At 40.6% G+C, this 13,646-nt stretch overlaps 1 protein-coding gene across 2 annotated transcripts in view; it reads left to right on the top strand.

Moving 5' to 3' along the window:
- The window catches only part of LOC126473687 (isoaspartyl peptidase/L-asparaginase), a 57,228-nt gene extending 45,298 nt beyond the window's left edge, over positions 1–11,930 (top strand). For both annotated transcript variants that reach the window (XM_050100924.1, XM_050100923.1), the window contains 3 exons: positions 5,504–5,622; positions 9,908–10,018; positions 11,370–11,930. In XM_050100924.1, coding sequence (XP_049956881.1) covers positions 5,504–5,622; positions 9,908–10,018; positions 11,370–11,575 — 436 coding nt within the window. In that variant the 3' untranslated portion in view covers positions 11,576–11,930. The remainder of the gene's footprint in view (positions 1–5,503; positions 5,623–9,907; positions 10,019–11,369) is intronic.
- The last annotated feature ends 1,716 nt before the right edge of the window (positions 11,931–13,646 follow it).

Genomic DNA, 13,646 nt, shown 5'->3' with positions numbered 1-13,646 from the left:
CATGGAGACGATCGTAGAGATGCTGGATGTAGTCCTGTGGAACGGCTTGCCATGCCATTTCCACCTGGCGCCTCAGTTGGACCAGCGTTCGTGCTGGACGTGCAGACCGCGTGAGACGACGCTTCATCCAGTCCCAAACATGCTCAATGGGGGACAGATCCGGAGATCTTGCTGGCCAGGGTAGTTGACTTACACCTTCTAGAGCACGTTGGGTGGCACGGGATACATGCGGATGCGCATTGTCCTGTTGGAACAGCAAGTTTCCTTGCCGGTCTAGGAATGGTAGAACGATGGGTTCGATGACGGTTTGGATGTACCGTGCACTATTCAGTGTCCCCTCGACGATCACCAGTGGTGTACGGCCAGTGTAGGAGATCGCTCCCCACACCATGATGCCGGGTGTTGGCCCTGTGTGCCTCGGTCGTATGCAGTCCTGATTGTGGCGCTCACCTGCACGGCGCCAAACACGCATACGACCATCATTGGCACCAAGGCAGAAGCGACTCTCATCGCTGAAGACGACACGTCTCCATTCGTCCCTCCATTCACGCCTGTCACGACACCACTGGAGGCGGGCTGCACGATGTTGGGGCGTGAGCGGAAGACGGCCTAACGGTGTGCGGGACCGTAGCCCAGCTTCATGGAGACGGTTGCGAATGGTCCTCGCCGATACCCCAGGAGCAACAGTGTCCCTAATTTGCTGGGAAGTGGCGGTGCGGTCCCCTACGGCACTGCGTAGGATCCTACGGTCTTGGCGTGCATCCGTGCGTCGCTGCGATCCGGTCCCAGGTCGACGGGCACGTGCACCTTCCGCCGACCACTGGCGACAACATCGATGTACTGTGGAGACCTCACGCCCCACGTGTTGAGCAATTCGGCGGTACGTCCACCCGGCCTCCCGCATGCCCACTATACGCCCTCGCTCAAAGTCCGTCAACAGCACATACGGTTCACGTCCACGCTGTCGCGGCATGCTACCAGTGTTAAAGACTGCGATGGAGCTCCGTACGCCACGGCAAACTGGCTGACACTGAAGGCGGCGGTGCACAAATGCTGCGCAGCTAGCGCCATTCGACGGCCAACACCGCGGTTCCTGGTGTGTCCGCTGTGCCGTGCGTGTGATCATTGCTTGTATAGCCTTCTCGCAGTGTCCGGAGCAAGTATGGTGGGTCTGACACACTGGTGTCAATGTGTTCTTTTTTCCATTTCCAGCAGTGTATGTATATGCGGTGTCTATACTTTCGAACGTATATGTAATTCCTTTGTGTCTTAATTCATAAAGGCTGGGGAAGACAGCCAATGATCTCTTCACTGCAGATGCACACCAAGCTAGAACTCTTACAGGAATCGAAATGTCTTGAGTAATGATGATAATGGGCAAGGGGCACAACGTTAGTAGTGTATGGGTAAGGTGAGAGTTTAGGTCTGATGGCAGGCGTGTTAGGGCAGCCCATGCAATCACGATGACTATTGCGTCTAGATGGCTCAGCTTTCAGAGCATCTGCCTAGTTAGCAGGAGACGCAGGTTCGAATTCCGATCTGGCACAGATTTTCCACTTTCCCACTGACGGCCAATGTCTTTAATTCATTTGTGTCTGTATACAAATAACTTCAAGAGTACAAGCTAAAGTTTATTACTTAGGTTAGTTGTGTTTGGTTCATTGCCATATGACTGGAGCAAGTACACGGTATTAATTATTCTTTCTTCCTGTGAAAGACATGATTTTATCCAAGTAATAAAACTGTGTGTTTTGTGGGTGAGGATGCTGCAATTTGATATGGTATCATTTCAACAAAAGGATGCAATTTCTCTAGAGATATGTTGAGATACAGTCAGAAAATGTGGCAGTCTGGTTTAATTTGAAATGTGACAGATTGCGTTAATGCCAAGTCTGGGCATTCAGACTCCCCCTTCACTTGAGTGCATTCACACATTCCGATACGCCATCACTGTAGCAAGAAAGACAGGAGAAAGGGAGCTAATTTTCTCAAAGTGCGTTTTATATTGAGCCCTATTAATTGGTCTGAGCAGAGAAATTCATGAGATATTCCATGCAGTGGGAAGTTATTTCACATTTGTACCCAATACTGACTATCAACATAGCTCAATGAATGAACAACCGAAACTGCAGCTTCGTGCACAGGGCCTATTTAAAGATGAGGTGGAACAGTTATCATAAAATGTTAAAATACAAGTTAGTATTTTAAGATAGTTAGTTATGTGATCTATCCATCTTATCTTCAGCATTCTTCTGTAGCAAAACAGTTCAAAAGCTTCTATTCTCGTCTTGTCTAGACCGTTAATCGTCCATGATTTGTTTCCATAGAAGGCTACACTCCAGACAAATTCCTTCAGAAAAGACTTTCTAACACTTGAAACTATAATCGATGTTAACAAATTTCTCTCCTTCAGGAACGCTTTTCTTGCCATTATCATTCTACATTTCACGTCCTTTACTCTGGCCATCATCATTTAGTACTCTGTGCACTTCTTCTACTTCTTTAAGTGTCTCGTTTTCTAATCTAATTCCCTCAGCAGCATGTGATTTTAATTCGACTACATTTGATTATCCTTGTTTTGATTTTGTTGAGTATATTCTCTTTTCAAGACACTGTCCATTTCGGTCAACTGTTCTTCCAAGTCTTTTCCTGTCTCTGGTAGAATTACAACATCACAGACAAACCTCAAAGTTTATATTTTTTCTCCATGAGCTTTCATCGCGTCTCCAAATTTTTATTTGTTTACTTATACTGCCTCTTCAATCCGCAGATTGAGTAACACTGAGGATAGGCTACAACCCTCCCTTCTCAACCACTGTTTCTCTTTCATGCACGTTGACTCTTGTAACTGCCGTCTGGTTTCTTTACATAGGTAAACAGCATTTTGCTATTTTTCCCTGCTGCCTTCAGAATTTCGAAGAGCATATTCCAGTCACTATTGTCAAAAACTTTCTCTAAGTCGGTAAGTGCTATCAAGGTAGGTTTGCTATTCCTTAAGCTATCTACTTATATAAGTCGTAGGCTCAGTATTGCCTCACGTGTTCCAGCATTTCTCTGGAACCCAAACTGATCTTCTCCCAGTTCAGCTTCTACCAGTTTCTCTATTCTTCTGTAAATAATTCGTGTTAGTATTTTCCAAACATGACTTATTATACTGAAGTTCGGTAATATTCACAGATGTCAGCACCTGCTCTCTTTAGAATTGTTACGTTCTTCTTGAAATCTGTGTCACACATCTTGCACATCAGGTGGAATAGTTTTGTCTCTCCCAAGGATATCAGTAATTCTGACGGAATGAAAATACATATATGTATTTTGACTAACAATAAATTGTACATTGTTCAGATGGTAAAAGTAATATGTATTACTTTCATATGCGTCATTTTATATGCACACTTTTACTGTGGGATTTATAAAAGCCAACCAAAAATGTTCAAGAACCTCAAATTTTCTAATTGAAGATTTCATTAAATAACATGTTATTCCAGTAATACTGCACACTTTTGGAAAGAGAAAGACAGGACTACGGACTATGACGTTTTTGAAAGAATTGCATTCTGAGTTTCTAACATTCTGAAAATCAACAACTTTGATAAAGATAACTTTTTAACTTTTCAGAAAAGATCAGATGTTCTTTAGAAGGACGAGAATGAGGGCTTTTTTACAAGGTAGTTCAATCACAAAACAAACAACTGTGAGTGGGCTCTGATTTTCAGGAGCATTTATTTTTTACCACTCGTAAATTTTGAATATTTTTAAATAAAGTGTTTCTACATGAACTATTTACGTTGTGTTTATCAGCAACTTGAAAGCAAATACATTGAATAATAAGTTTTAGAATAATGCATCTTGTATAGGAATTGGTTGTAGTAAAGAGTGTCCCATAGAGAACACACTTTTAAAATGCCTGCCATTCCTGTTATAGTATGTTGACAGCAGTGATGGTTGCATGATTGACATTTGTTCTCTTTGTGGTAAGTAATAAAGCAGTACACGACATCATACTGTGTTGGCCTAGTGAAAACTTGTCGCTAATGCGGTGAAGATTGCGCAGAGACACTTCGTAAACTCCGTGGAATGTTGTCAATGTAATGCACCGAATAAGTTGACTATGATGAGTCTGACTGCTAAATTTGAGAAAAGCTGTATGGCGTCCTTGTATTAGTCGTTGTGCACAGAACGTCACCATTATGTGTAATAATATAGCTCTTGCTGACGTTCACAACAATTAGATATTCCCAGAACCAGCGTGCAACGAATTCTCAAAGGTGGTCTGTGCCTTCGGGTTCATAAAATCCAACTGGCACAAGAAGGAAATTCGAACGATCACGAAAATCGCCAAGCGTTTGCGTGTTCGGTGCTCGCGGAACAAAGAGCGGGCAAACAGTTTCATCAAAAAACTATCGTTCACTGACGAGGCGCAGTTTCTGTTGAATAGCTTCACGAACAAGCAAAACTGTAGGATTTGGGACACAGAAAACACTCGAGTAATTATGGAGAACCCATTACATCCACAACGAGTGACTGTGTGATGCAGCATTTGGGCTGAGGGTGTAATTAGGCCGTACTTCTAAGACTGCGCCAGAAACGCATAAGCGCTGGACGGTGTATTGCTACCGTAATATTTTAAGAGAGTTTCTGTGGTCCGAACAGGATCGTGTGAATACTGAACAGATTTGGTTTCAAGAATATGGCACAACCCGTCAGACATCGTTTTCAACAAAAAAATGGTTCAAATGGCTCTGAGCACTATGCGACTTAACTTCTGAGGTCATCAGTCGCCTAGAACTTAGAAGTAATTGAACCTAACTAACCTAAGGAATCACACACATCCATGCCCGAGGCAGGATTCGAACCTGCGACCGTAGCAGTCCCGTGGTTCCGGACTGAGCGCCTAGAACCGCTAGACCACCGCGGCCGGCCGTTTTCAACAGTCGACCTGCTACAAGACAGGTTCTGTGGCAGATGACATGAATTGGCCACACAGATCTTGTGATCTGACACCATGAGATTTCTTTCTGTGGGGATATTTGAAATCTTGTGTGTGCACCAACAAACTACGAGCACTTTCACAACTCAAGACCAAGATTCCGCTTGTAACTTCAAAACTAGAGGTGCAAATATGGCGAAAAGTTATGGAAAATTTCATAGAAAAAACGAGAGCTTGCCTGTAGAGTCATCGAGGGCATTTGAATTGTATGATGCAGTAATGTGAAAATTGCTTAATTTCTTCAATAAATTTCTATGTTATTATGCTCTAAGAAGTTGCTTTTATTGTGGGGACACATTTGATATGACTAACATACGAGGAAGACAGAAAAATGAAAAGAAGAAAATAATGCTCGTGTTAGGACCGGCACTATAGCAAATGGAGCTGGTACACCTTTCTGTTTCAAGATTTGTATGGATTACTTGTTACATTTACACAATAGCACATTTATATTTTATATTTTGTTTCTCATTTATTTTTTATAAAATTATAATATAATTTGGAAATCCACAGAGGTGTTGGCACTGTAGGAGCAGTAGCTGTGGATTCTGAGGGTCATGTAGTATGTGCAACCTCCACTGGTGGAACGAGTGGCAAAATGGTTGGACGTGTTGGAGACACTCCTATACCAGGTAAATTTATTTTATATTGAGCGTAGTCGAAGAAAAATTAGTGGAGAAATAATTTGCATCCACTGACTGGCTTTCAAGTTTTACTGTATGTTAGTATCTTGAAAATTCCAAAATATCACCTTTCATCAAATGATTATCAGAAAAAGCACACAAAAAATTTCCCAAAAAGTTGTGTGTACATTTTCTTCTATGTTGCCTAAAACATGTCAAAAATGTGAAACAGTTCTTAATTATACATCACAAGTAAATATACTGTTAAATATTGTGGTTTAACACACTGCTTGCGGATGTGCTATAAATGGTACTTATCACTGATGCAGCAATGATGATTAAAAACATTAATTATGGTAATTTGACGAGAACCTGAACCGTGCCACACCATTCAGTGCACAGTCTTGAACACGTCGCTTGGCAGCAAACAATCCCTACATACTCCCATATTGACCGAAATGGCATCGTCAGTTACGATTGCAGAGGGAACAATATCTTGAAGACGCAGCCGTGGATCAATCGGCACATGTCACCTGGTAACGAATAATGTTTCATGTTACACTAGTTTGATGAACGAGACCAGGCGAATGAATGCTCGAAATATACACCATGCCACGGACGCAGGCCGGTTGCTGCACGAAACATTCTCCTGGGCTTTCAAGGGACCTGTGGTAGTAATTGAAAGCACCAGGACCGCTGTGGAATAGACGAACATTATTGCTGACCACTCGCACCTTTTCATGTTTGATATCTTCATCGACAGTGATGATATTTTCCAGTAGTAAGTGTCACAAGGCTGTAATCGTGCTACAGTGAACTCACGTTGATGTCCTAGCCACCGAATTCACCTAGTTTGAATCCGATTCAACACATCTAGAGTGCTGTCGAGTGCCAGCCTTGTGTCCCAATTACTGGCATGTAATTTGCAGGAACTGTGTGACTTGTGTGCAGACAACAACCGGTTTGACGAATGAGCTCAGAGGAAGACAAGGGCATAGCTACCTTGTATGATCATATCTTAGAAACCACAGTGATGTTCACAGCAACCTTTGATAGCAGTCTCTTAAGTAAATTAGTATATTACAGTGTCACCGGCAGTGCTGCAAAATGGTTCAAATCTTACCTAACTAACAGGAAACAAAGGGCGTCCTTGTGAAACACATGTAGAGTAAGCAATCAGTCTTCATCTGATTATTTACATGTGGTGTTCCTCAAGACTCCCTCTTGGGTCCGTTGCTTTTTCTTGTCGTCATTAATGACCTCTTGTCTGTTACACTGCCATGTGCTAAGTTTGTTTTGCTTGCAAATGATACAAAGATTGCAATAAGTAGCAAGTCATGTACAGATTTAGAAATAGCTGGTAATCAAATTTTCTCTGACGTTAATAAATAATAAATAATTAATAAGCTAATTCACAGTCATTAAACTTAGACCAGACCTACTACATGCAGTTCCATCATGTGTATAACATATGAAGACATGCAGATCGAAGAGGTTGACAGTGTTAAATTTCTGGGATTACAGCTCAATAGTTAATTAAGTAGTGAAGAGCATACTACCGAATTGCTGAAACGCCTAAAGAAGTCTGTATTTGCAGTGAGAATTATGTCAGATGTAGAAGAAATAAATATAAAAAATTGCGTACTTTGCTTAGGTTCATTCTATTATGTCATTCTGGATTATATTCTGGGGTAACTCGTCAAACCAAGCAAAAGTTTCTAGTGTGCAAAAACGTGTAATAAGGCTAATTTGTGATGTAAATTCAAGAACATCATGTAGAAACCTGTTCAAGGAACTTTGTATTCTAACCACTGCTTCTCAGTATATTTATCCCTTAATAAAATTTGTTGAACGTAATATATCTCTATTTCCAACCAAAAGCTCAAAAAATAGCATCAATTCTAGGAATCAGAAGAATCTACATTAAGACCAAATATCACTATTGTGGTCCAAAAAGGGGTCTAATATTCAGGAACACACATTTTCAATAAATTGCCAGCAACCATTAAAAACTTGGTTTCAGATGAAGCACGATTTAAACAGAGTTTGAAAGACCTTTTGATAGGCAACTACTTCTACTCTATAGATGAGTATCTTACAGGGACTGTTAGACCAGCTTGAGTAAATACACTCCTTGAAATTGAAATAAGAACACCGTGAATTCATTGTCCCAGGAAGGGGAAACTTTATTGACACATTCCTGGGGTCAGATACATCACATGATCACACTGACAGAACCACAGGCACATAGACACAGGCAACAGAGCATGTACAATGTCGGCACTAGTACAGTGTATATCCACCTTTCGCAGCAATGCAGGCTGCTATTCTCCCATGGAGACGATCGTAGAGATGCTGGATGTAGTCCTGTGGAACGGCTTGCCATGCCATTTCCACCTGGCGCCTCAGTTGGACCAGCGTTCGTGCTGGACGTGCAGACCGCGTGAGACGACGCTTCATCCAGTCCCAAACATGCTCAATGGGGGACAGATCCGGAGATCTTGCTGGCCAGGGTAGTTGACTTACACCTTCTAGAGCACGTTGGGTGGCACGGGATACATGCGGACGTGCATTGTCCTGTTGGAACAGCAAGTTCCCTTGCCGGTCTAGGAATGGTAGAACGATGGGTTCGATGACGGTTTGGATGTACCGTGCACTATTCAGTGTCCCCTCGACGATCACCAGTGGTGTACGGCCAGTGTAGGAGATCGCTCCCCACACCATGATGCCGGGTGTTGGCCCTGTGTGCCTCGGTCGTATGCAGTCCTGATTGTGGCGCTCACCTACACGGCGCCAAACACGCATACGACCATCATTGGCACCAAGGCAGAAGCGACTCTCATCGCTGAAGACGACACGTCTCCATTCGTCCCTCCATTCACGCCTGTCGCGACACCACTGGAGGCGGGCTGCACGATGTTGGGGCGTGAGCGGAAGACGGCCTAACGGTGTGCGGGACCGTAGCCCAGCTTCATGGAGACGGTTGCGAATGGTCCTCGCCGATACCCCAGGAGCAACAGTGTCCCTAATTTGCTGGGAAGTGGCGGTGCGGTCCCCTACGGCACTGCGTAGGATCCTACGGTCTTGGCGTGCATCCGTGCGTCGCTGCGGTCCGGTCCCAGGTCGACGGGCACGTGCACCTTCCGCCGACCACTGGCGACAACATCGATGTAGTGTGGAGACCTCACGCCCCACGTGTTGAGCAATTCGGCGGTACGTCCACCCGGCCTCCCGCATGCCCACTATACGCCCTCGCTCAAAGTCCGTCAACTGCACATACGGTTCACGTCCACGCTGTCGCGGCATGCTACCAGTGTTAAAGACTGCGATGGAGCTCCGTATGCCACGGCAAACTGGCTGACACAGACGGCGGCGGTGCACAAATGCTGCGCAGCTAGCGCCATTCGACGGCCAACACCGCGGTTCCTGGTGTGTCTGCTGTGCCATGTGTGTGATCATTGCTTGTACAGCCCTCTCGCAGTGTCCGGAGCAAGTATGGTGGGTCTGCCACACCGGTGTCAATGTGTTCTTTTTTCCATTTCCAGGAGTGTATGTCTGTTAGGTTTCAGTTTTGACAGCACTTGGTCACAACAGTCAAGATTAGATAATTTGTGTATGATGAATTTATTAAAGGTGCATAACAATGTTTCAGTGTATTAATTCTGTAAATATTAGCAGTTCCAGTTTACTGTAATTTATTTGCCTATTTTACTATCTCCTGACAAATGATCAGGGTAATGAGTATTATACTCAAATGTTTCACGTTTTTTAAGTTATATATTGTGACTTGTTCCACACCCATGAGAATCATCTCATTTTTGGGTCTACAGAATGATAGCTGAATCTAATCTAATATAATCTTACCTTAAGTTACTAGAATGAGACATATAAGATGAAACACTGATTTCATCAACACGTACTACTCTCTTTTTAGCTCTTTTTTATGTCAGTATTATTTTCAGATATGCTTCTTACTTCACATAACGTCACCCAGCTTTTGCTATATTTCATTGTAGTGTCTTTAGATAGGTGAAATATGAATCACGCTTATCTTCACTCACGCATGAGGCAGAGAAAAATAACAGCAGTGGTGGTACAATCTTGTTTTATGAATTTCAAAAAAGGGTCTCATTCTGACTGAAATTACTACAAGTGAATGTATAGAATAATACTACATAATTGTTGAAAACTTATGTACTGAAACTGTGTTGTATTATGCTTAGTTTGTAGTATTTACATAAAGTAAAAATAATAGGGAAAGTTAAAAGAAGCTAATCCAACAAATTAACTGCAGGTTCAGGAGGATACAGTGATGATCAGATCGGCACTGTATCCACTACAGGTGTTGGTGAATCTATTATGAAAGTTAATCTGGCCCATCTCGTTTTGAATATTATGAAACAAGGTAACACATTACAATTTATTTTCTGTCTAATACGTAATTAGGTGATCAATATATTACCTTATGCATAACATAACAATAAAATTCAGATCTGTTTACCATCAAACATGGCACCTGTACAGTGCATTCCTGTTAAAATATAATTCGATTCTTACTTTCAAGTTGTCCCAGTTACAAATATGCAGGCATTCTTACCTTCCTTTTTCGATCAATATCTTTCCTAATTATAATTTATAAACATTTACCGAGTTTGGTTTCGTAAGCCTACATGGATAATATAGTATCATTTCATACCTTCGCTGTCTTGAATCTTCCTGTTGCTGAAATTGTGATAGTCTCACTGCCAATACCCCAGTCTTGTTCTAAAAGTAGAAAAACACACACAAGCAAAGGAAGTGTCACTTGTGAGAGGGTACAGTTAATCTCTCAAATTTTTAGGCTGGAATGGCTATCATGGAGCCTGTAGGTAGGTTTTATGACCACCAATGTATTGACTACACTAACAACATAGAGTACCATATTTTGGGGACACTATGGTAACAGGAGGAAAATGAGTGTTTCAATATGAAAGTCATTTGCATCATTCTTCCCAGCACAAGTGGAATTGGGATTCTGAATTGCAGTTGTCTGCTGCCAATTACTTAGCGATATTATTATATATTTTAATAGCATCTTTCCATTTTTGGATCCTATGTAAATTTTTGTTAATTTTTTTTCCTACATCTACTTAATTTTTGTTTCAGTTTCTTACTCATATTTATTTTTAGTTTATGCTGAAATTTAGCTGTCACAAACGTTTTCCAATTTTCCCATTTTCAATGTATACATCTATTTTTGACCACCATGCATACTCTATTGATGCCATCATAGTTGAACAATGTAAATAATATGCAATAGGAAAAAGTGTCACCTAGATAGTAATAAAATAGTTATTCATTGATCCCTGTTGCAGGAGGCATTTATATTCTGAATCTTAAATACTACTGTTACTCCATTCTTACATCGTAATTACATTATATGTATTATCATTATAACTGATACAAAACTCAAAGCTACTTTCCCTTCACTTCATCCATCACCTGAGCGTCTCCCTTTATTTTCTTACAAGAAAAATTTTAAGTAATTCTGAAGTCTATTGCCAAGCTTCAGTTGTTTTTGTTTTGGCACTTTTTAATAGACATTTCTTCACTTTCAAACAGTATTTTTGAATATCATAAAGTTATTTTTAGTTTATATATGATATCTCCCTATCAGAGGATATAGTAATGATATGTCAGACAAACAATGAATCAATAGTATAATAAGTTTGAAGTACCCACGAAAATGTGCCCTCATGAACTAAATTATTTTCCAGGTAAAACTGCTCAAGAAGCAACAATCGAAGCGGTTAATGAAATGACAAATAGGGTTGGTAAAACAGCAGGTGCTATAACTCTTTCTAATGCAGGAGACATTGGGATTGGGTTCAATTCAAAGAAAATGGCTTGGGCATACCAGAAAGGCAATGAAGTACATTATGGTATCAGAGATGGTGATGACTTTATAGAACAGATCAATTAAATTTTAATTTTGCCTTCCAGAATCACCAGCTTTATATCCAGTTGAGCAACATCAGAGTTATGTTAAAGTTTATTTTCCACACAACATAATTGTGTATTATGGCCACAATAAACAAAAATTAAGAACTGCAGTTACTCATATGTAGTTGCATGATGTATGAAACATCGAAACATGTAACAACACAGGCATCTTACTTCCTATTGAGCTACAGCACTTTTCTTAGTACATGTATATATTTCCTCAAATACAGTTCTACAGACACTCAGTCACACTGACTTGTGGTCACACTGCAACTGACTGTTTCTGCTTGTAACCTATTTCTCGATCAATAAAAGATCTTAATAAGTAAATCTGATTTATGTAATATTGTTTACTGTTATTATCACTGTGTAACATCTCTCCTTATATTATTGTTTACCTCAAATTATGGTATTACTTATTAACTACATTAATGATAAATTAATTGTACAAACCACTTACTGTACTTGTGGCATGCCATGTTTATGAAAAATGTGCTTAAATTATTTACAAACCATAGAAAAATTAAATACTAGTAATTGTTCAGATTTTATGTGGTGATGTGCATTTCTATGCACCTACAAATCTATTGGCTACTGATTGCTTTTCCTCAGTTTTGTTCATGTATCCATTGTCTTGTAAATTCTGTTATTAATGTAATATGCGCATTTATTTAATTTAAAATAAGCTTTTATTCTTTTTTATCATTGCATGTCACAGAGATTATGAAAACTCATATTATAAATTGCATAGAAGTTGAACAGATTCTTATAAAAATAATTTTTTTCATTAATTCTTTTGTTTTTCATTATAATACACTTATCTGAAGCTAATTACCAATAGGTAACTACACAAAGGCACTATTCTGAACCATAGTGAATTGTCATCATCCATTTTCTAAATTTCTACCATTCACATCAGTACAAAAATAATAATTCCATGAATGTGTTATAGGTTGTACACATTTATGTCAGAAATGAAGAATGCAGATGCAAGAACTGACGCAATAGAATGAATGTTGAGGATTTTTTAAGTAATACCTAAACTAAACATTATCTTTTCTTCTGAACAGTAAAGTGTCAAAATCAGAGCAAAAAATGATGCAATTACAATGTTATTGTATCAATTCAATCTCTGTTCACAAACTGTTTGTTACCTGAGACAGTGCTGTGCCAATAAAAGCATGTTTGCTTCTAGTATCGGTGTCTAAGTAGGAGTTACATCTTACCTCACAAAATACTTCTTTGCTCATCTGTATCTGGACTACACTGGTTCTCACTGGAAGACAATTCTCTTGGTTTTATCATCAGTGGGTAACTGACAATATCCTGGCATTACAACCCTCCTTACATTCATCATTTGGATGAATCAAGGTGAGAAATAGTAGCAGAGACCATCATCATAACTGGAGTATTGTGTTTCAACCACTTCATACAGTGAGCCCCGGCTGTGTCTAGTACCAGTGTTAGCCAACACTACAGTACACAGGTGTGGGGAAAATCTATCTCTTAACGGGGGTAGACCCTCCAATTGGAGTAACATGTACCACCACTGACTGCAGATTTGTACCCACAGAACAGCACTTACAGGGAACTGTCTGGAATGTGTACTATGTCAGCCAAGTCACACTACATCATTCACTGATGTAACCATTTTGGTATCTGTTCAGTGAACACTGCATTCTGCAGTAGCTCATAGAAAGCCACAGAACATTCTTGACTGTAACTACTTACTGTTAAGCCCAGCAGCGTTTTGATAGGAAGTCTTGGATCTATTCATAAATCGGGTCCAATTCTGAGTAAGCTTGTGTTTTGTTCAATAAGTGTCCAGTGTCAAGTTCAGGATGTCAGGGAATATGCCATCAACCTCATTATCATCGTCTTAGACGCTCTGGATCTCGTTCCGAGAAACGCCATAATCCATAGAGGCGTTCCGAAACTGTACAACAGATTGACTTCAACGATTAGCTGCATAGTTATCTGCATGTGTCAACCGACTCTCCTCAAAAATTTTAATGACCTGTGCTTTTTTTTCCAAACGCTAGGAATCTAAT

The sequence above is a fragment of the Schistocerca serialis genome, chromosome 4, assembly GCF_023864345.2.
Source record: "Schistocerca serialis cubense isolate TAMUIC-IGC-003099 chromosome 4, iqSchSeri2.2, whole genome shotgun sequence".
Taxonomy (NCBI): Eukaryota; Metazoa; Arthropoda; class Insecta; order Orthoptera; family Acrididae; genus Schistocerca; species Schistocerca serialis.
This window is presented reverse-complemented; position numbering and strand designations above follow the sequence as displayed.